The sequence below is a fragment of the Eschrichtius robustus genome, chromosome 3, assembly GCF_028021215.1.
Source record: "Eschrichtius robustus isolate mEscRob2 chromosome 3, mEscRob2.pri, whole genome shotgun sequence".
Taxonomy (NCBI): domain Eukaryota; kingdom Metazoa; phylum Chordata; class Mammalia; order Artiodactyla; family Eschrichtiidae; genus Eschrichtius; species Eschrichtius robustus.
Genome location: NC_090826.1, coordinates 14,081,281 through 14,104,568, shown reverse-complemented (window position 1 = coordinate 14,104,568; position 23,288 = coordinate 14,081,281). Strand labels below are relative to the sequence as shown.

Here is a 23,288-nt window from a genome sequence, read left to right as displayed (position 1 = left end):
CCTGTTCTTTCTCAACGACTCTGGTGGGGAGAAGCCAGGGGTGGCAGAGTCCAGATCCCACTCAGCCACAGCTTATCCAACGTGGCAACGTGACTGTGGGCTCCTGGGGCACCAGGCACCAAGTAGGATCCTGCCAAGACGGCTCCAGGCAGCGTTCGTGAGCACTTGGGCCTGAGCTCTGGCCATTCCCAGCTGCTCTGATCCAGCTTGATGCCTGCTTCAAATCCCAGATCTGCCCTGCAGGCTGCATGGGTCCTGGGCATGGATTCAAGCTCTGCTGGGCCCATAGACCTCACAGGGTCATCTGGGCCATCCCCCTGCCTTCCCATCACACTCACATCAAGCCAGAAAAGGGGGGGCTCCTGCCCCTTGTCTGAACCTCCAGAGGAGGGCCCCTGGGGGAGGTGGGAAGTGGGGAATCGGGAGTTGTGGGCGGGGCACCAAGTGGTCAGGCTTGTCTGGTTGGTGAAGGAGGCAACAGTACAAGCACGGAGATGGAGACTCTGGGCTCTGGGCCTCTGACCCCTCAGGGAAGAGCCCACAAAGCAAGTTACCACCTCCCCAGCCCCCCGGCCCAGGATGCCCACGTAAGCCCATGCTGCAACCTTGGCAGATGGGCACCTGGGCATGGAAAGTCCCCACCCGCATGCCCTGGATCCTACAGTCCATCCCACAGTGCCATACACTGTACTGCAACTGTCCCTTTATGCATCTGTCTGGGCCTCAGTTTCTGCATCTGTAAAATGGGACGTGGGGCTTGGCCTACCTCATGGGATGTTGTGGGGCTTGAATGACACAATCCATGTAAAATGTTTAAACCACATCAGTGCTCAGCAAATAGCCCTTCCTTTGGGGGATGGGGAGGGGTTTTTTTCTGCCCTCGTGTCATCCTGCTCTGCTTAACTTGGCATCTGGCTCATCAGAGGCGCTCAGAAATGTTCACTGAATGAACAAGAGAACACAGTGTTCAGTGATTCCTTTCTCCACTCACTCCGCAAAAATCTCCAGGCCAGACTGGGGGTAGGAGCTGTACTCAGGAGGGTCACCTGGGAGGAGGGGCCAGGGAAGAGTCCCTGAAAAGCAGAAGGAAAAGCCAGATCCTTCATTCATTCTTTCCACCCTTCCTCTGTGCTGAGCTCTGCCGGGCCCAGATGGGTGTGGGTGGGTGCAGACATGGTCCCTCCCTCCAGGAGCGACAGTCAAGGAAGGGTGATGGGAGAGGCTCCTGAGACCCTAGGGAACAGGGGTCCTTGCTGGGGCAAATGGAGAGGGCCTCTTATGAGCCAACAACATTTCCCCTCCGTTATTATTATTATTATTTTGCATTATGGTATAAAATTTGTCTCATACAGAAGTATAATACGTTATGAAGCATATTATAGACACGCACCTGTGATTCAGCCGTTTTTTACTTAATACCACCACGTGCTAGGTGTTAGGCATTTTGATGGTAAGAATTCCTGCAACCCTCACCATAGCTCGGGGTCGGGGGTGGAATCATCATTCTTCTCCTACCAATGAATAAGCTGAGGCTCAAAGTCCTGCCCAGTGTCACCACAGATAGCATCTGATAGAGGCAAACCATAGTTGCATATCTACCTGCATCATAGCCAAGAGTGATGGGGTTCCCATATCCTGGTACCCTGAGCCTGCTGGAGCACTTACATAGCAGTGGCTGAGAGCCTGTATTCTGCCGCTGACCTCTCCTGTAGCCGGTGGGTTTGAATCCTGGCTCGGCCACCTTCCGGCTCTGTGACCTTGGGCAAGTCACTTAACCTCTCTGAGCTTCATCTTTTCACCTACCAATGCGGGTAGTAATAGCCCCAACAGTGCAAGGATTTATGAGTCAATGTGTGTAAAGCACTTCCAGCAGGGCATAAGAGCTTGATAAACACTGGCGTTGGCATTTTTGTTAGTTCTCAGATCTCAGGGCTATGGCTATAGCATCACTCTCGTGGGGGAAGCAAAGATCTGGTCCATCAGTGAGTCCTGCCCGCTCTGCTTCCAAATTCTTCTCCCATCACGTCCCTCCACCTCCACCCTAGCCACCTCTCCTCCCTGGTCCCTCTGCCTTCACTTTCACAACCTCTCCAATAGCTAAGGTGGGTCTTTTAACAACACACACGTAGAAACAAGATCGACCTCGATGGCTCCACATCACCCGTAGAATACAATTCAAACTCTCTCTAAAGACCCAGAATGATCTACAACAGCAGTTCTCAAACTTGCCTGCATATTGGAATCACCTTGGTGACTTTGAAAAACTGATGTCTGAGTCCCCAACCCCTTGCCCACAAAGTTCTAACTTAACCAGCGGGGCTTGGCCTGGGCATCAGGAGTGCGTAAAGCTCCCGGATGTTTCCGACGTGGACCATGGATGACGGCATTGGCCTCACCTGGGGGATGATTGGAGTCATAGGCCCTGGGCCCCTCCCCCAGACCCACGGAATGAGAATCTGTATTGTAACAAGCGATTCCTGGGTACGGTCAGGTTCAAGAGGCCTGCACCCTGAGATCTGGCCTCTGCTGACTCCTCCCCTCATCTCCCACGTTCCTCGCGGGGCCTGTCAATTCCCCAGCCTCTCTGGGCTTGTTTCTGCTCTTCCTTGTCACATGGAGCTTGCTCCCATCCCAGGCCCTTGCTTCCTCCTCTGCCGGAATGCTCATTCCCTGGCCTTTACGTGGCTGCTTCATCTTGCCATCCAGGCCTCAGAGAGCCCCCTGTCCTCTCCCTGTGTTGCCAGCAGAACCCCAGGAATGTCAGCTCCGTGGGGACAGGGTTCTTGTCTCCCTTGCTCACGCTTGTCCCCCGAGGTCTTCAGTTAACAAACACTTTTTAGGGCTTCCCTGGTGGCGCAGTGGTTGAGAATCTGCCTGCCAATGCAGGGGACACAGGTTCAAGCCCTGGTCTGGGAAGATCCCACATGCCGCGGAGCAACTGGGCCCGTGAGCCACAACTGCTGAGCCTGCGCATCTGGAGCCTGTGCTCCGCAACAAGAGAGGCCGCGATAGTGAGAGGCCCGTGCACCGCGATGAAGAGTGGCCCCCGCTCACCGCAACTAGAGAAAGCCCTCGCACAGAAACGAAGACCCAACACAGCCAAAAATAAATAAATAAATTAAAAAAAAAAAAAAGAAACACTTTTTAAACAACGAGTGAATAATTAGGGCAAGCCCTGACTGTGGTGCATGGGACCTGTCATCAGAACTTCATTCCACACCCCCCTACCGAGGGTGCCGCCTGACACTGGGCTTGCAGTTCCTCGGGGTTGATTCTGGGTGAAGACACTGTCTCCGAAAGGCCCCTGGTAAAAGGCAAACTGCCAGAGCCCCCTCCCCACCCCATCCCATCGGCACAGGGGCTCAGCCCCATTCACGGGGGAGGCCCCCAGAGGAGGAAAGTTCTGTGTGATGGGGAAGCTCTCCCAGCTCTTGCGATAGTCACTTCCTCTCTCTGTGCTGAGCTTGGTCCCCATAAATAGGGTCTAAGATCTACACTCCATAGGGTTTAAGCAAATGATGGATGGGAAAGTTTTGCTGACAGTTTGAAATAATAATTCTACATTTGGATAATCTGTCAGCTCATCGGTTTAACAGATCTCTACTGAGACCTTGTGCTGGACGCTGAGGTCCTAGAGATGAAGAGAGGAAGGTCCCTACTCTTGAGGGACAAGACCCATCCTTGGTGATTGAGCGGGCACAGGCAGAGGGCTCCCTAGTTGCAATACCCCAGGGTATCACCAGAGGGCGGCAGACAGCTTTGCAAGCACTTCCCTCCCCTGGGAAGAAACTGGCGAGAAGGGTGCGTTCTGGGAGTCCCAGTGGCCTCCTAGTGGGCCTGGGGACAAATGCAGAATGGGGGTGGGTGGGTGCAGTGTGCTGCTCTGTGCCAGCTGTGGACTCAGCAGAGTACACACATCTCAGTCACTGCGTCTAAGGTCTCCACTAACCCAAGACCCAACCACAGAGAAGTACCCAGGATCCCACCCCCAGTGTGGAATGGGGACCCACCTGGAGCCTCGGGATCCAGGGTCTGTGCTGCTGGGGAGATTCTGGGGCCATAGAGGGATTCCAAGCCAAGAGATGCAAGAATGTGCAGGGAGAGGAGAATGAAAAGCATCATGCTTGTGTGTGTGCATGCACGTGTATGTCTGTGTGCACAGAACAGGAGGGCAAAGCCCCTGCATGGGGAGGGGGAAATGAAGGAAAGATGAAGATCGCACTAAGAAAGGGAAACCATAGGAAAAACTGAAATTCAAGGAGCAAAAGTAGAAGGTCGACCTTTACCAGCGGGAAGTGAAGGGAGGCAGGACCCACCAGGACCAGTCCTTCGGGAGGGTACCGAGTTCCAGCCTGTGCCACCGGTACTGGCCCACCTGGGCTGCTCATGGCCTGGGTGGGGGCAGATTTGGGTGAGTGAAAAATTGCGACCTGGCATGAGAAGAGCTGAATGCAATGCACAGGGTTCTCCTGGAGCGCGGTCGGTAGCATTGATTCTGCGCAGAGGCAACAGGGTCGGGGAGGACCGGGCCTGGACGCGCTGCTGGGCTTCAAAAAGGTAGAGAAGGGCAGGCAACTGCTGGAGGAAAGAAGTGGAAACTAAGACGTCAACACCAGGGGGAGGGGCAGGGAGAGGAGAGGGCAGCAGGGGCAGGTGGAAAGTGGGGGGTCAGGGGACGCCATCGCGCTCAGTGAGGACTTAGGCAGAGCAGCGGAAGCATGTTCGCCTAAATGGATTTCTCAGCAGGTAAATGGAATTGATGCCACCAGCGGAGGCAGCCAAGGAGACCCGGGAGTCACATTTCTAGGGCCAGAAGTGGACATCACTTGGTGTCCTTGGCCAGGGAGTCCAGGGGCCTGGAACTGCCAGGCAGTGTCTATTTTTAAGGTGGTGACTAACTCTGGCAGCTTCCTACCTGGAGGCGTCAAGCAGGGGGTGGCCACAGATCCACTGTGTGTGTGCGCATGTGCACGTGTGCTCATGCGGGGGCATATTGGGATGAAGACACAAGGTCACGTACTCTCACTAAGTCACTTGAGTCTCCAGCGCCTGGCAGAGGTCCTGGCACGGGGTGGTCACTCATGACTGCTTGTTGGATGAGCCTGCCCCTGATGGCCCAGAGACCCAATATGACTCCAGTGGCCGTTGGAACGCCACGGCTTGGGTATGAACCCAAGCTTCCCCATGTGCAAGCTGTGTGACCTTGGACAAGTGACTGTACCTCTCTGTTCTTTCGTGTCATCATCTATATAACAGGATTCAATGAGTCTGAGATCTGCACTCCATGAGATGGTTGCTCGGGTTAAACCGATGATGGATGGAAAAAAGCTTTGCTGACTGTTTGAAATGATAATTCCATATCTGGATAAGCTGTCAGCCTATTGATTCGAGAAACCTGGGCTTCCATCCCAGGACCTGTGTCAGGCGCTGAGGACCTAGAGATGAAGAAGGGAGGGTCCAGTTCTAAGAGACAAGACCCAAGAGTGACAGCTGAGAGCAGGCGTCTCTGCAGAGCACTTCCTGCAGGCCCGACACAGAGGGTGGGTCCAGGAACTCTTCCCTAATGGATGCTTTGGGGGTGGGAGGCTGGGGATGGGGTCCAGTGAAACTTCTGGCTCAGAAAGTGTGGGTACACTCCACCTTTGGGGAAAATTCCAGGGGGCTGTGGAAAGAACGTCTTGCTCCTGAGCCCCCTGCCCCCCAGTCAAGGCCCTACTTCCTGAGAAGCTTAGCACGGGGCCCAGCATACTGTTATTGCTCCATCGGCTGATAACTCATGGTATTTGGTGTGGGGACGGCCCAGGCTCCTGAAATGGCTGGTGCCTGTGAGGTCGCCCTGGACTGGGAGGTCACTGGCTGGTCCAGCTGTTTGGTCATCTTTAACCCAAACGAGTCTGGCCCCTGGGGGCCTTAGGACATCGTCTGTCGCCCACCGGCTACCACCGGCAGCAACGAGAATTATCTGTGCCTTGCAGCTTCCCGCTGAATTCTTTGGCCCCATCTGCACATCGGAGCAGATGGGAGGTGCTGTGTGCAGCAGAGCTTTCCAAGTCTCGCTGCCAACATCTTTACCTGGAAGACTTTTTAAAAAGACTGCTTCCCCAGGCCTTGCTCCGGGATGCTTGAATCAAATTCCGTCTTGGTGGGGCCCAGGAATTGATATTTTTAAGCAACTCCCAAGGTGACCCTAACGCAGGTGGTGCACTGATTGGCTTGTGGTGTAGACACCACGGAGGGTAGCTCATGCTCAGGTGGTGTAGCTGGCAGCCTCTCCTTTAGGGCGCGGTGGGCTGTGAGGGGAGCACTCAGCTGAAAACTTCCTGGGAGGCAGACTGCAGCCCCGACTCCTAAAATAATCCTTGGTTTTTATTTGGGGACCAGCTGCCACTTGGGGCTGGAGACCTGGGGTGTTCAATTCTGATGCTACTCAGAGGCAGCTGTTACGAACAAAGCGCTGAAAGGGCTCACGGTTATCCTTACAACGTCACTGGCTCATTCGCTTCCTGGGTGGGAGAGAGAGGAGTGGGTGTACAGTGGGTCGAGGACTGGGTGTAACCTTGATAGTTCCCTATGGGCAGGGTCTGAGCTCATCCACTCTCCCAGCACCCAGCACCAGCTGGGCACATAGTAGGTGTCCAATGTGTGTTTGCTGCGTGCTCAAATAAACGAATAAATGAAGGACCATGTCCTGTGCAAGCAGCACGGGTTATGTACGTTCTGGAGACAAAAGATGTATGGTCCACTGTAACGTGCAGAGGGAGGTGAGCTGTGGAATTCACACTTGCAAATCAACAAGGGTCAGAGGGCACTTTTTTTTTGTACCAACGGTGGAGAAGGAGTTTGCCCTGCCCGCTAACAGCTGACACTACAGAAGGGACACGGAACATTTCAAAGGGAAACAAACCCCTCTCTGATCTTTGGACCCAACAGTGAATATGTCTATTTTAAAACCAACCCCATTTTTCCTTTTGAACAGATCCCAGAGAGCTCTGACTTTGAAACCTCCGTCTGCCTACCTGGAGCAGCCTTGCTACTACTTCAGCACTTCCCTACCTGCCTCTGTGCCTTTGCACACACAGTGTCCGCTACCTGCAGTATCTGCTCCCAGGCTCCTCTTTGTCTAAAACTTACTTATGCTTCTAGGGCCACTTCAAATGCCACCTTCTCCACGATTTGCCCGGGCTCTCCATCTCTGATTCATCATTGCATTACCTCTGAATCCTCCCATGATAGCCATCACTTGATTACCTGAATTGTTAGCTATTTATCTCCATGTTTTATCTCCTCTTTCCTTTTATCCCACAAATATTTAGAGTTCCTCTCTAAATGCCAAGTAGGTTCTGAGGTCACTGAGATGAAAACGATAGAGCAGAGCCTTGGAGGAGCTTATGGGCTGGTGGGGTGGGGGAAGAGGGAGAAGGCTTTACGCTCCATGGCGGCAGGGGCTGCGTCTTGCCCACCTCTGGGCACTGTGCCCCCCGCCCCCCAGCTCTGTGCCTTGAATGCAGCAAACACTTATTATGAGCTATCAAGAGACTACATGAACGGATGCATCTCAAAGTAATAAAGGAAGTGGCATTTCTTTCCATGTCCTCAATCCTCCAGGCTCTTTTTTCATTTACTTGATTTCTCCCACATCTCCCTCCCCTGATAAATATGAATTAGGAAGGTGTGTAACTGTGCACTCACATTCTCCACGAATCCCCCCAGGCTCTGCCCCATCCCCCCACCCTCCCAGCTGTTCTCAAGCTCCTGCAGGTTTGGGCCTATGGAAATCACATCCGGGTGAAAGAGCCAGCTTTCAGCCCTCACCTTTGCCTCCTGGCCCCTGCCAGCCCGAAGCGGTGGTCCAGCTCCCTCTCCCAGCTTCACTCAGGTTTGGAATCTAAGTCCTGAGACCTATGAAGAGACCTCTCTCTCCCTCCCCAGACCCCTCTGAGGAAAGCTTTGTCTTCCTTTCCTGACCCCTCCAACCCCTGCTCCGCTTGGCAACCAGGGTGAGCTTTACAAGACACATCACGTGAGACCCCAGCCTTCAGTGGTTTCCAGGACATTGAGAATAAAAGCCAACTTGTTTCCTTGCTCCCTGAACTCTGGCCACGCTGGCCCTCTGGCAGCTCCTAGATCACGCCAAGCTGTTTCTCACCTCAGGATCTTTGCACTTGCTGTGCCTTCTACCTGGAACGCCCTCCCTACCTCCAGCCTGGTCTGTCGGGCTTCTTTTATCCTATAGATCCCTGCTCAGATGTCTCCTATGAGAAACCTCGAGCACGCTCCCCCTTCCCCCCACCGCCACCACACATGCTCCACAACTCTCATCATCTCCGTCACATTCCCTTATTTCCTTCATCACCTACTGAAGATATTTTCCCGTATTCCTTCAAACACATTTTTATAGTCTGTCTCTCCTCACCCCCTACATCGTAAGACTCACCAGAGCAGGTCTGATTATGTCTCGTTCACCATTTTATCACCAGCACCGTCCCTGACATACAGCAATCGCTCCATTCCTTTGTGATAAATAAATGATGCCCGGGTTGGGGGAAGGTGCGGAGGCCTGAATTCCTTCTTCCGAAGTTTATCCCACAGCCGTGAGAGCGTCAGTGGAAGACATCCATCAAGCCTTCTACCACTAACTCATCCACTCCACAATTATCTACAAATTGTCCACATTGGGCAGGGGGTGCTGGGCTGGGCGGCTGGGGAGATGGCAGTGAAGACATCACCCCCAATCCCCATCCTTGTGGGGCTTCTGGTCGAGTGCAGGAGGCACTTTGAATACCCGGTGTCAGGGCAGTGAGTGTGGGAGGGGAAGGGCACTGGGGTGCCTGGCCCAGTCTGGGCCGTCAGGATGGGCTTCCTGGAGGAAGCAACATTTCAGCTGAACCTGAAAGGATGAGCAGGGCCTTGGCAAAGAGAGGTGGGCAAGGCGTGGGAGGGGCTCACTCTTGAACCCTTGAGTCTAGATTTCCCTCACCACCAAATGAGGGCCAGTGAAGCCTGCTTGGTGTTCCTAGGGACACCCTGGGCTGATGGGATGGGACATGGACTGCAGAGGACTTCGGGAAACGGAAGGCACAACGCGTGGGGGGTGGGGGGGAACAGGGGCTGGTGAAGGCTCGCTGTGATTCACCCTGACCTCCAAGGAGGTCACAGCTGCCATTTGGGGATGGCCACGTTCTGCAGGGATTAATGAGTTTTGCCCACACAATCTTCCCCTCAGTGAGGGGGATCCAACCATCTGGTCCACTTGTGCCCGGCCTGATGGAACAGGTGAACGGGGCCCGAGGCAGGGCCTGAGAGGGCAGGGGTAGAGGATGGCAGATGTGCAGGATGCCCGCAGGTGGGACTGTTACTAATATCCTATGTCCCCACTTAGGGGCCCCTGAGAAACAGAACCTGAGACAAGGAATCAATTGGGAGCCAGTGGCTTATTTAGGAGGGTATCCCAGGCAGCTGGAAAGGGAGTGGGGATTGAGCAGGAAGGAAGTCAACACAGGTGCATCCTGGAGGTTATTCAGTCCCGCTGGGGAACTCGGGGACAGTGGAAAAGACACATCTGAGTTGCCCCACTGGAGGGACAAGGGGACTGGGGTTTCATCTAACACCTCCCATCAGTCATTGGCCGAGGCTGCTCCCAGACATCAACTCCCTGGCACTTGGGCTCCGACGTCTGCCACACCTGCCTTTTCCCCACCATGGATGGCTCCTTCCCAGCCCACAGGTCTCAGCCCAGGGCCACCTTCCTGGGAGGCTCTGCCTGACACCCCAGCACCTTAGTCCTCCCGGCACTGCAAGCTGCTCGCCCTTTGTTACGTGATCACCATCGGACTCACATCTTTGTGGAATGTGTCATGATAAATTTATTGACGTCTTGCTTCCCTTGTTTCCTCTCTGTCTCCCCCACGAGAGTGTAAAGCCCTGTCTTTCTTGTTCCCCACTGGATCCCCGGCACCTGCATCATACCAGGCTCCTAGTTGGTGCTCAGTTAAATATCCTTTGAAGGAATAAATTACTGTCAATTCCAAACTGGGAGTTCTGGGCTCTGAGGCTCAGAACTAGAAAGGCATTTGATCGATGGAATCTTTGGGGTGTGCGGAGGGGCAGTGACCTGCCCAAGAGGTCATGAACTGGGGCCCCACCACGAGGTCATGAACTGGGGGGGGTCATGAACTGCACCCCCCAACCTGGGGACATAAGCCCTGTCACCCCACCTGATTCCCATCTCTCCGGGAACCCCACCAGTGGGAGGAAAAGCTCTGGGAGTCCCTAGGGCTCCCCTGGCTGCCCAGAAAATTGCTCTCTGCCCACTCTTGGTAATCTTCTCAGCCTCATTCTCTTCCCACTATCCCCAGCTGAAGAGGAAGCAGCCCAGACAGCTGTGGAGCTGGGACTCTCTCTAGATGAGATGCATTAATTTGTAAACATCTTCATTTATATGTAAATGTGGAGTCCGCACCCCTCACCAGCCCTAACGAAGCCCTGCAGCTGCTCCTGCGGCTGCAGCTCTCCGTGATTGGATCAGACTCTCCAAGAGGGTCTGCTCCTTCCTTCCCTTCTTCTGTGGCTTCCTCGAGGCCCCCTGCCCTGCTGCTCTCTGCCTGGGAGACCCCCCCCCATTGTAACCAAGGTTCCAGGAGAAGGCTGGGGAAGAAAAGAGCACTGGCCGCAATTGAGCTGCTGTGTGACCTTGGACTAGTCTCTTACCCTCTCTGAGTCTCGGTTTCCTCAGCTGTAAAATGAGAAGGGCAGTGTGGTGGAGGAGTAGGATGAGGTGGGTTGAGGTCCAACCAAGTTGATGTTGTTATAGCAGGGGACCCTTGGGCAAGTCCCTTGACCTTGCTGAACTTTGACCCCATCTGTAAAATCAGGACTACAGAAAATAATAATAATAATAATAATAACAATAATAATAATACCTGCCTGCATTCCAGGTGTTGTTAGTGAGGATCAAGAGAAAGAGTGCACAGGGAGGGTTTTATGAGATTTGGGAAAAGGTGAGGGCTTTTTTTTTTTTTTTATGATGAGGAAAGGAGGGCTTTTCTAGGCAATAACAGCGTGCACGCACCACTCAGCAACTGTGGCTGCACTTTACGCAAATTATTAACTCAACTCACGAGGTTGCAGTGAGCTTCTTCCTGTTGTCATTCCCTTTTAGAGATTGGGAAACTCAGGCACAGAGTTACCAACCCAAGATTACACTAAAGCAAGGGGGTGGAGGAGCCAGGATTAGAACTCAAGCCATCAGACATAAGTCTCATCAAACCCCACAACGATTGTTTAAGCCAATCATATTAAGCCTGCTTTACAGGTGAGGACACCAAGGCAGAGAGAGGTCAAGGTCCTTATGGTCCAAGGTAACTCAGCAGGAAGTAGCTGAGCTGGGATTTGAACCAGGTCTTTGCGTACCAGGGCTGTGCTCTGGATACATGAGATGGTGGGGGTCAGAGCCAAGGAACCACCCTGGAGACCATACCTGCAGCCGCGGGCGGGGAACTGAAAATGATGGTATGTGGGGAGCTGTTGCTTCTCAGAGACCTTGGTAACCAGGCAGAGGTGTGGCAGGCGGAGACGGGTTTCTGGGAAGCCGCAGGTGATCTAAATGTCCACTTGTGCAAAATCATCTGTGGCTCCCAGGATAGCTATTTTCTTCTCCAAAACGAGCTTTTACCTTTTTTTCGTTTTGATGGTAACTGGTGGGTCCTACGTGTGCTTTAAGGCACCCCAAATCATTTTTGGAAGTGGGTGTAGGAGAAATCATAAATAGATGGATGAAGGTATCTGTGTGGCCATTTGTACACCTCTTCGGAGCCCCTTCACATCCACATTCTCACCAGATTCCCCCAACAAACGCTGGGTCTGAGCTCCTAACACAAAGCCCAGAGAGAGGAGCACCCAGAAAGGTCCTCCAGGGGAGCACACCCACCTTCCGTTCTTACCAAAGTGGGCATGGAAGGACCACCGGCCAGATTCCCTATGCAGGGCTGGATTTACCCTTTGCAATCTTCTTGTCCCATTTTCTACTTTTATCCACAGGGAAACTGACACCCAAAGGGCCAAGGAGGGTGCCCAGGGTCATCCACTCAAGTTGCAAATTTTATTGTGTACCTACTGTGTGCCAGGCCTCGTGTTGAGAGCTGAGGATGCCAGGTGAAGGGGGAGCACCCATTCTGTCCTGATGCTCATGGTCACAGAGAGAAGGACCAGCCTGTGTGTGGACAGTGGGGCCTTATCCTCCTGGCGGGTCAGGGGTAAAGGCATAAGCGGGGACGCGGCAGGCACCCCACGAAGCACAGCGCGAGCCAGCTTGTCTCCTGCAGCATCTCCCTGCGTGCCTGGTGTAGCCAGGCTGTCCTCTAGCTTTGGAGCAGACTGCCACTTTCTGCCTGGCCACCAGGCAAAGCATTTGGCTGTGTTGTGTGAAAAAGCATGCACGCCTGTGTGTGTGTGTGTGTGTGTGTGTGTGTGTAAAACTGTGCAGGTCCAGTGCCTGTGTGAAGCTACTCAAGCTATTAATGCAGTGAGACCCCCCTCTCTCACGGTGGGGGGAGGTTCTGGAGGAGCCGCAGCCGTTGGCTTTGGGGGAGGCCAGTTCTGCTGGGGTGACAGGCTGTCTAAAGAAGGTGTCCCACAGGAAGACCTGCTCGATTGGGTTCTGAAGGCTGATGAGGAGTTTACCAGGTGACCAAAGGGAACAGCACCCATCAAGTGTAAAGGGTCAGAGCAATAAAGTAGGATTGGGGCCTTTTAGGCAGCGGGTGGGAGGGGAGTGGGGCCGTGGGCGCCCACACGCCTAGAACACAGCAGGGCCTAGAATGGGATCCGCTACCTTAAAGTCTTCTAGGAAAGGGGTAGGGGTAGAAATATTAAGTATCTCCATTCCCAAGGGCTCTTCCTTCCCCATCCTTTTGCTGCTTTGAACCTAGGGTCCGGTTGTTTAGGGTCTGTTTTCCTTCCCAGGTTTAGAGCCCGTGGGGAACAATAGGACGTATTCCACAGGCTTCTGAACCGGGTAGAGCTGGTTTACATCCCACCTCTGGCATTTCTGGCTGTGTGACTTTCGGCATATGGCTCACCCTCTCTGGATCTCAGTGTCCTCACCTGGAAAGGGGTTTGGAAAACCCACTTTGCGGGACTGTTGCAGGAGCCGTCTGGAGAGGCCGACATAAAGGGTCTGCTCCATGTGGCAGAGCTGCAACTTGACCCCTTCCCGCTTCTTCCCTCCAGGGGGTGATTCCCCTTGGGAATGGGTCCCCCTTCTGCAGCAGAGCCCCAGCTCTGCCTTCCAAGCCCATGGAGGGTGATCCTGAGACCCCCCTCCCCACTCCAAGAGCATTGCGTGTGGGATAGACATGAAAGGGCTGGAGAAGGGGCCCCCCGGACCCCGCCCGGCCCTCACCTCACGGTGGACTGGTACACCAGGTCCTCTCGCTTGCGGTAGTTCTCCATGTGGGAGAAGTTGGTGGAGAACATGGCGTCGAAAGTAAAGATCTTCTGCTTGATGGTGCCGCCATCCGTCACCTGCAACAGAGCACAGAGGAGTCACAGGTGAGTGCTCAGCCAGCCCTGCCACCCCTTTCCATCCAGGCGGTGAGTGGGCTCCTGGGATGCTGGGGAGATGCAGGCAGCCCCAGGAGAAGCCTCTGGGGGGAAATGTCACAACCATCACTATTATCCTCCCAGGTCATCCCCACATTACTGATGTGCAGGCTGAGGCTCTGAAGTCAAGTGCCTTCCTGAGGTCCTACAGCTAAGAAGGAGTAGGGCTGCCTCTTCTTCTGGCCCTTTCCGATGCACCAGGCGGTCCCACTTCTGCATCCCACTTGTTGGCCTTGAGAAAATGACGAGCAACCCTTGGGGAGCCGCAGACAGGGCCAGAGAGTGTGAATGTGTTTTGCAGAGTCAGCCAGAGTCCCAAAGCCATCCCCGCCCAAGGAGAGAGGGAATGGGGGAGCAGGCCGGATAGAAAGAGAGAAGAACTGGGGCCAAGGGCAGTCACCTGTGCCAAGATCTCATACGGATTCAAACAAGCTAAATTGCAATAGTTTCCGATAAATTCTTCAAGGGAGAGGACCAGAATAGCTAGGGAGCCCAGAGGAGGGGCAGGTCCCATCCTGGGGATAGGGTAATCACGGAGGGCTTCCTGGAGGAAGCAATACGTAAGTTGTCTTCTGAAGGAAGAGTAGGAACCAGCCTGGTAAACGGAGGGAGTGCTTTCTAGGCAGAAGGGACAGCGGGAGGAAAGGGCCTGGGGTGGGAAAGAAGCATCTGTGCTCATTGAAAGGAGGCTGTGTTCAGAGTGCCTGGGGCAGAGAGGAAGTGAAGAGAGTAGACTCTGAGGAGTGAAGTGGGAGCCACATCAGGGAGGGCCTGGTGGACAAAGGAACTCAACTCCCCCGAAGGCCAAGGAGGTGCAGAGTTTCAGATTCTATTTACAAGCTCCCTCTGGCCTTAGAAGAGATTGAAGGGACTTGTCTGGAGACAGGGGAACCTGGGGAGGCTAGGGAGAACCCAGTCTACTGACACCAGCGATGGAGAGAAGAGGACAGTGTGGGGGACTTGCCTGCCTCGGGCTGCCCTTGAGACAGGCCAGGAGGTGGGTCAGGAAGTCCCCGTTTCACATAGGAATACGAAGGAGGCCCGGAGAAGGCAGGGGCTCTCAGGAGGTGGTAATAAAGCCCACGCTGGAAGACAAAGGCTGCTCAGGTGCCCAGCTGTTCACAGCTGATTAGAAGCCGGACCCAAGTGTGCCCTAAGCCCGCCTGCCGCCTGTCCGCATCCCCCTCCCCACGGCTGCGCTGCCTCCCGCTAATGAAAGTGTTACTCCACAAAGCAGCAAGGTACGTGTTGTCACTCTTTCAATTATTTATCTGTTTACCCGGCTGCAGTTTTCCGCTTGTCTCAGCAACTCTATTACAGAGTTGCAGCCTCTTGCCGCTCAGCTGGGCTCCTCGCTAACAGCCTGCAACAGGGAGGCCTCCACTTCCTGGAGAAATGGAATTAACTCCCTGTGGCTCTGTGTGCTGGAGGCAGGAGAGGGGGCTGGGGCTGAGGTTTCTCCAAGGGGCTTGGGGGAGGGGGGAGATGCTGGGATGGGGTTTCTCCAAGGAGGTTGGGGCAGGAGGGAGATGCTGGGATGGGGTTTCTCCAAGGAGGTTGGGGGAGGGGGGAGATGCCGAAAGGTGCTTCCTCAGCCCAGCAAAGGGGGCCCTGGAGCTCGGGTCTGCCACCTTCTTGGGAGGACTGGCCCCCGGGGCAGCTGGCCTCCTTTGGGCACATCGGGACCCCAGCTGACTTGGACCACGTCTGTCTGGCCAAGGTGGTAGTGCTGCTGGTTTAGGGAACACAGATTCAGTGCAAGGCAGCCAGCATTTATTGAGTGCCAGCTGTGTGCCAGCCACGAGCTATAAGAGCATGGCTCACCCTCCCCAAAACGCAAGCTCATGAGAGTAGGAGACCTCTATTAGCACTGGGGTCCCCGGGAAGCCCCGGCTGGTGAGGGTTAGAGTGATGATAACACACTCACCAGCTCCAGGACCCTGAGAGGGATCAGCGGTGGGACTTCCCACTACACGGTGTCTCCTCGCTGAGCTCACACCTCTGTGTCTCCAGCAGGCTCACCCACCGCTCATACACTTCACTTGTTCCCTCTCTGAGGGCTTTGCGCTTTTCTGACTGTGCGTGGGTGCAGTCAGAAGGCAAGACATCTCATCCTCTGGTCCTCTCACATTGCCTCTCACCCGCTTCCCAAACAGGGGATGATGAGAATGGAGGAAGAGTGAGGAAGAGGAGCAAAGTACCTTTAAACCAGGCCCCTGAACTGGGGGACAGTTTTGCCCCCTCCTCCTCCTGGGGACATTTAACAATGTCGGGAGCCAGTTTTGGTTGTCACAACTCAGGGGCAAGACGTGGTCCTCGTATCTACCAGGTAAAGGCCACGGATGCTATAACCATCCTACGATGCACAGGACAAGCCCCCAAAGAATTATCTGGCCCCAAATGTCAACAATACCAAGGTTGAGAAATCTGCTTGAAGCACATCTCTTTGTATAGAGCAGAATAGACAATAATCTCCCATTTTGCAGATGAAGAAACTGAGGCTTGGAGAGGCAAAGTGATTCATCCGAGGTCCCACAATGGGCCCTTGGCAGAGCTCTGGCTCCTGGACCAGGGTTCACATCCCACCCACTAGGCTGAAAAGGGCTGAGGATGAACTAAGTGCCTCTCAGGCCCTCTCTCTCTACACTCAGCGGCTGCCTCATTAGGAGGCAGGATGCCAGAAGCCCAGCGGAGGTTTGAGTAATTTTCCCCTAAAGTCATAAAAGTGGAAGGCATCCTGCCTGTTTGACTAGCAGCCTCGCCTCCCTTCAGGTACTGCTTTTTTATCTCCTCCTAAAATGCGGCAGCCCTTATCGTCCCAATTTCAAATTTCACTCCATTTTTTTTTTTTTTTAATTATACAAAGGAGGAAAAAAAATCTGTCAGTAAAACTGTCTCCTCAAATTTATTCTCCGGGACTGAGGTTTTTATTAGTGGGAAAATACACCCACACCCCACACGTACTCACACATACCCACACACCCCAGATAAAGCACCGAAGAATTATCTGAATCGTAAATCGCTGTTTCAGGCCCAGGGACAGGGGAGTTTCAAGGACGCACCTAGTTTTACTTTGGTTTTATTTACATCTTTTTCTCTGGGGCCCGCCTCTGGCTGCTGTGGTTAAACTGGCCTCGGGCAGCCCGAGACAAGCACTGATCTCCTTCCAGTCAAGGCATCCACTGTCCCAGCTCCCTGCAGCTGGCTCTCAGACCTCCCTCAGCCTCAGGGAAGGTAAAGGAAAGTAACAGACTCCAAATTCACTCTCAGGCCCCAGGCCAGTGGGCAAGTGGCTATTTGCAAGGAGGTTATTCTGTAGTTCTTGGAGGTTTGAACCCCTCACGACAGAGGCTGGGAGGGGGTGGGGGTAATCACAGGCTGTGGGCAGAGGGCATGGTGTAAGCCTGAGAAGATGCTGGAAGACACCTTCCCTTTAGTTCTAGAAACATGTCGCCAGGCCTAAGACACGCAGGCACAGTTCTAGGCCCCATGGGAGAGAAAGAAATGAATTTCCGACACCGTTGCAGCCCATCACGAGCTTATTCACAGTCTGGTGGGGGAGATAACACCACTCACAGTTAAGTGAGAGGCCAAAGTCTGGGAGATCATGGCTGTAGCAACAGGTATTTGCCAAGTGTCATCTGAGGCTCATGGAGGAGCCAAGAATTCCTTTGGAGGGAGGGGTGATCACAGGAGTCTTCCTGGAGGAGGTGGGCCCTTTTCAGGGGGTATCTAGTCTCAGGCTGCTTCTTCCTGCCTATGGGAGGCTTTTGAGCAAGAAGCAATACTGATTTCCCATACCCCAGTTGAATTCTTGATTTTTGGTTACTACTTTGTGCTTTTGAGCAAGCTATTTCACCTTTCTAAGCCTCAGTTTCCTCATCTGTAAAATGGGGACAACTCAACCCATCTTCTTGGGAGGATTAAATGAGACAAGGCTTGGAAAGATCGCCCAGTGTGTGGTCAATGCTCAGTGGAGACAGCTATTTTTATGAATACTAACACTTCTCTGAACCACCTCTTTCTCTGTGTCCCTTCTCACTCTTCAGGGCTGAAGAGCACAGTATCTCTTGCTGAAAAGCCAGAGGATGCAAAAAATCAGTAAATGAAAGAAGGGGGTCCATTTCTGGGGAGGGAGGCGAGTGGGAGGAGCCAGAAGCCAGTGTGGGCAACTGAGAACTGGAGGGCTGGGGGTTGTGTGTGGGGAAAGCAGAGGCCCAGGAACTTGCTGAATTATTATATTATTATATCAGCCCAAAGAGGGAGCTCGAGGAGGCTCAGATCAAGGACGTGGTGGCAGGCTGGTCTCGGGGGCTCCAAGACAGTCCCCCGGTGCCCATAGTAGGTTGGGACCAGGAGATCAGGGCAGACAGAGAATGACAAAGCTAGCGGGGGTAGTCAAGGTGCGGTTGGAGAGCCAAAGATATGCGGGTTTTCCCTTCCCCAGAGGGAGATGTGCTTGTGTGTTCATTCACTCATTCATTCATTCAACAGATTTTTAGTGAATCAATAAACAGGGCTTGAATGTGAGCTACTTCTAGAACATACGCTCTAGGAGGGCAGGGTCTTTATCTGCCCTGTTCATGCTCTGCCCCCAGAGTTGGGCACATGGTTCTTACTCAGTAAATATTTGTTAGAGTGAGTTGAATCCTTACCACATTCCAGGCTCTGGGGGCACCATAAGGAACAAGAGAAGCCATTCCTGCTGCTCTACAACACAGACCTGCCCCCAGAACAACCTGCTGCACCCACGCCCCAGTTTGATGGGGCTTCCCAGTAGGACCAGGCCCAGGGGGGAAGGTGGAGGGACCATCCATGCAGTGACGCTCCAGAAGGAACCAGCATGGATCTGAGGTATTTTTTCTCAGAGGTCATTCTGAGACAGGCTGGGACCTGGGACCCTTTGCTGCAGTGCTTGCACCTGGACAAATTTCTCCTCAAGCAACCAAATACCAAGAAACTATATGGGACTAAAAATAACTGAATGCATGCACAGTTGGGGCAAATTCTGGACCAAAAGATACAAAAAGACCAAAAAAAAAAAAAACCCTATCTACCACTTCTGAAGAGCCCAGAGCAAAAACTGGGTGTCGGGAGCAAAAGCAGGGTACTGTGCATGCCCCCTGCACACAGAACACCACAAAGGGACTGGGGCAGAACACCTAAGCCACCTATCTGGACACACCCCTACCCTCACCCCATCTAAGGAACCAGCTCGCCCACCCCACCCCGCCCCGCGGCTCGGAGAGCGAGCAAGGGAACCTCTTACTTGTTCTCGCTCCCCCCTGCTACAGCAGGGGCCCCAGTAAAGCCTTGCCGGAATTTCTTGTCTGGCCTCTAGTCAATTTCTATTTATTGGGAAGGTCAAGAACCCTGGTCGGTATCAACTCCCCCGACTGTTCAGCTACACTGGATGGAGACCTGGGTTCTAAATCTCTCTGCACGTCTCCCTTCTCCAGGCCTCAGTTGCCCTAAATGCTCAATGAAGAGATGTGGGGCAGGGTGACCTCTGAGGGCCATTTCTACCCCGAATGCCCAAATGTTCTGATTCTAGAACAGCTGGCCCTAGAGGCCACACCTATTCACGCTCTGTTTGCCCAGCCAAGGCTCAACAGCTGCCCACGGATCCCAAGCCTGCTCGACCGTGTCCCAGGGCGCCGGCTGTCCCCGACCAGCAAATCTGGCTTCAGCCAGGCTGGGTTGATTTTCAAGTGGAGCCACCAAAGCGTGGCAAACGGACTGAGTCCAGCCAGCAGCGTGAGAGCCTGCAGGGCCGACCGGGGTTTTCCATTTGAAAAACAAATAAGTCTCCAACTCTAGCCTCCTCCCAATGTCCCTGGGTGCCCTCATCCGGAAGAGAAAAAAAAGAAGGGGGGAAAAATCAGCTCCCCCACCCTCCAACCTCCTTCTCTTTGTGTTCCACAAAACCAATTGCAGGTTGGAAATAGCTGTAATAAACGTGATATCCCACTTATGGGCCAATCCCGCCACGGCTGGAAAGTGTAATAGTGGCAGAGAGTGAAAACTGCTGGTGTATTTTGCTGGAGCTGTTTAAATTGCCTGCCTACATCATCCCAACTCCTCTCCAGCCGGGAAGGAATTTGCTCTCCTGGAAATGGAACAGCTGAGGTTTCTGTGGCTGGGCAGTGAGAGGGAGAGTTTGCAAGGAGGGTTTTTAATGAACTGATTAGACATGGAGGAGTGATGGCGCCTGGGCTCCAGAGTCAGGCCAGCCCAGGTTCAAATCCCAGCACCGGCAGGTTCCAGGCGGCTCCCAGGCTATTAAAATGGGCAGCTTCCCTGGTGGCGCAGTGGTTGAGAGTCTGCCTGCTAGTGCAGGGGACACGGGTTCGAGCCCTGGTCTGAGAGGATCCCACATGCCGCGGAGCAACTAGGCCCGTGAGCCACAATTACTGAGCCTGCGTGTCTGGAGCCTGTGCTCTGCAACAACAGAGGCCGCGATGGTGAGAGGCCCGCGCACAGCGATGAGGAGTGGCCCCCACTTGCCACAACTGGAGAAAGCCCTCGCACAGAGACGAAGACCCAACACAGCCATAAATTAAAAATAAATAAATAAATAAATAAATAAATAAATAAAATGGGCAAGAGCGGGCTTCCCTGGTGGTGCAGTGGTTAAGAATCCGCCTGCCAATGCAGGGGACACGGGTTGGAGCCCTGGTCCGGGAAGATCCCACATGCTGCGGAGCAACTAAGCCCGTGCGCCACAACTACTGAGCCTGCGCTCTAGAGCCCACGAGCCACAACTACTGAGCCCGTGAGCCACAACTACGGAGCCCGTGCGCCTAGAGCCCATGCTCCGCAACAAGAGAAGCCACCGCAATGAGAAACCGGCACACCGCAACGAAGAGTAGCCCCCCCCCGCCACAACTAGAGAAAGCCCGCGCCCAGCAATAAAGACCCAACTCAGCCATAAATTAATTAATTAATTAGTTAATTAATTTTTAAAAATGGGCAAGAGCCGTGGCTGCCTTATAGAGTTGTAGTTGCAGAGAAAGAGACACTGAAAGTGATGAATGGTGGCTGGAATGCTGGGCCAAGTGTGAGGAGGCTCGGTTCCTCCTTGGGGGCTGTCACTTCCTGGCTCTGTGTTCTCAAGCAAGTCACTGATAGTCTTGGAGTCTCAGTTTCCTCATCTGTAAAGTGTTCATCGGACCTATGCCCCAGAGTTGTTAGCAATACTTTTTAAAAACCCAAATATATGTGAAAGCTTCTTGTAAAATGTGATAAGCACATCTAAAAACTTCTGCCATGCAATCGTCACCTAGAAGTCTCTTCCCCACCTCACTCAACCCCGAGTGCCTAGCATGGGACTGGCACATAGTCTGTCCTTATAATGTACGTTTGTGCAGTGAATCAACAAGTCAGCGAAGGAAGGAATGTTCTAAAGTCTACTTAGATGTGTCTCCATCCAACCACTCAGAAATTACGCTGAGAAAGCTGCCTCCGAGGCCCAGTGCAAAAGATCAACTAGTGTTAGAGAAAGGCTTAGATCAAGTCACCCTCAGCATAGGGCTCAAGCCATTTGTGCATTCAAGCATTCGCTTACTGATTGAGTTCCTTTCATGAGCTGTGTTCAATTCCGGGAGGACAGCCATGGACACAGCAGATGAGACGGTGAAGAAACACAATCACCTCACTTAAATGTCTGCAATGGGTGTCTTCCAGCTCCTCCAGCAGAACCTGAAGCCCAGGAGGGCTGCGACTTTGTTTTGTTCAGTGTTGTATCCCCCACTCCTAGGACAGAGCCGGCTACAGAGGGGGCTCTCAGTCAATATTTTTATAGAAATGCACATGTCTTCTATAGATGCAAAAACTGAAGCCACTGAAGGGCTGCCACTCACCCAGGCTGCCCAGTCTGTCAGTGGAGGAGTGAAGATTTGAACCTGGGTCTGATTCCGAGGTCCAGAGTGGAAGTGGCCCAGGCAGTAGGGTTGATGAAGTATTGGGTTGGGGCAAGGAAGGGAGCAGGTATTCTAGGCAGAGGGAAACCAGGGCGGGGTGCAGGGCACCTGCTCAGAGAGGAGCAAGGAGAATAAAAATAGAGAGGAAGAGGGGACAGCATTGCAGCCTCCCCCTGGCTTACTGTGTAGCAGGAGGGGCACAGGGTTCCTGCCTTCCTTGTTGCCATGGTGACCCTGGACCACTCTTCCTCTAGAATCCCTGCCCACCTGTTCTCCACCCTGAGTCTGCTCCTGTATCTCCTGGGCCTGGGAGCTGGGCCAGGGGAGCAGTCACAGAGAGGAGAGGGCAGGCTCCCCTGGAGCCTGGGGGAGGAGGATGCCGGATTCCCAGGGATAGCAGGGAGGGGTGGGAATCCTCAAGTCAGGTGCCACTCACCACTCCGGGTGGCCAGATTCCACCCCCACTCCATCTCCCTTGTGAGTCCTGGCTTCTGGCAGGGCTGGGCTCAGGGTAATTGGCTTCCCCTCGTGTGTGTGTGTGGGAGATCCGGTTTTTAACAGGGACAGCTGGTGTCATAAATTGCTTGTCTCATCTGGTTACCGTGCAAAGGCAGACAGCAGCTCAGGGATGAGGTGTGGGGCGGCCCGGGGGCCCGGGGGCTGGTAAGAATGGCAGGCAGAGGCGCGGCGGCTAGCTTTGTGGGCACACACATGGGCAGAGCCTATGCAAGTGTGAGGAGGTGCGTGTGCAACGGGAGTGAACACAAGGGGGTCCCAGGGGCTGCCGGCGGCCAGCTCATGTGGATGAGCATGAGTGCAGATAAGAAAGCCTGTGTTCAGGGGGTGTGGGGATGGATATCTGTCAGCAGGGGCGAGTGGACAAGTCTACATGCCTCTAGGCTGCATATAAGGATGCGTGTGTGTGTGTGTGTAAAGCAAAGTGATGGTGAGAATATTTAGTGTCGTTCTAGATGTTTGGGGAAGAACGTGAGGGTTTGTGGGTGTATAAGAAAGATTGTGTGTGTGCACAGTCAAGGTTGTGTGTCAGCTGTGGATTCATGGTGTGTGTGCACGTGTGTGTGCGTGAATGATGCCTGTACCCACGGAGTAAGCCCCGTTTACACACCCTGTTCCCTGCTCTGGGCCGGGGGATATGGGGCATCAGCTGGGGCGGGTGTGTGGGGGGCACGTGTCTGAGAAATGCCAGGCTGGGAGACACCATCACGCCAACGCTGTCCTCTTGCCATTGTCCCCACCCTGGGCAGGCTCCCACCAGCCAAATGCAAAACCACAGTCAGGACCCAACCACCTGAGCCCCCAAACTCCGCCAGACACAGGATGCTCTGAGACCTCCCTCGCCATCTCCTGTGTACCCTCCAAAAGCCACGCTGCAGGGGCTGGCGGGCAAGAAGCAGGGGAGACTGGAAGGACCTGGGTAGATGCTAGACACTCAGACTTCTGTGCACAGCAGAATCACCTAGCCAGGTGGGAGTAGGGTTTGAAAATGTCAATTTCCCTGGAAGCCCATCCCAGAGGTTCAAATGCAGTCCGGATGGGTGGAGTCCGGATTTGGGATTTTTAACAAGCCGCATGGAGTCAGTTGAATGCAGGGGTTGGGGACCACAATGGGGAGACACTGCCCTAACTCCCATGGACCCTCTCCCAACCAAGGCCTCTGCGCAGCTTTCCCAGGTGCCATACCCTTGGCGCCTGAGAGGTCCGGCCACTCAGCGCAGGAGGGACCCTTGACTGTCTAATCTAGAACCT

General features: G+C 53.8%; 1 protein-coding gene across 3 annotated transcripts in view; it reads right to left on the bottom strand.

Annotated features, from left to right (window-relative positions):
* The window catches only part of IGSF21 (immunoglobin superfamily member 21), an 81,952-nt gene extending 67,167 nt beyond the window's left edge, over positions 1 to 14,785 (bottom strand). The window contains exons 1-2 of one of the 3 annotated variants that reach the window (XM_068537742.1): positions 14,564 to 14,785; positions 13,400 to 13,521 (exon numbers count right to left, since the gene is read on the bottom strand). In XM_068537742.1, the coding sequence (XP_068393843.1) occupies positions 13,400 to 13,473 (74 nt within the window). In that variant the 5' untranslated portion in view covers positions 13,474 to 13,521; positions 14,564 to 14,785. Of the gene's footprint in view, positions 1 to 13,399; positions 13,522 to 13,699; positions 13,826 to 13,999; positions 14,009 to 14,563 lie in introns of those variants that run through there. The other 2 variants (XM_068537743.1, XM_068537741.1) reach the window with 2 other exon arrangements.
* Positions 14,786 to 23,288: the final 8,503 nt, after the last annotated feature.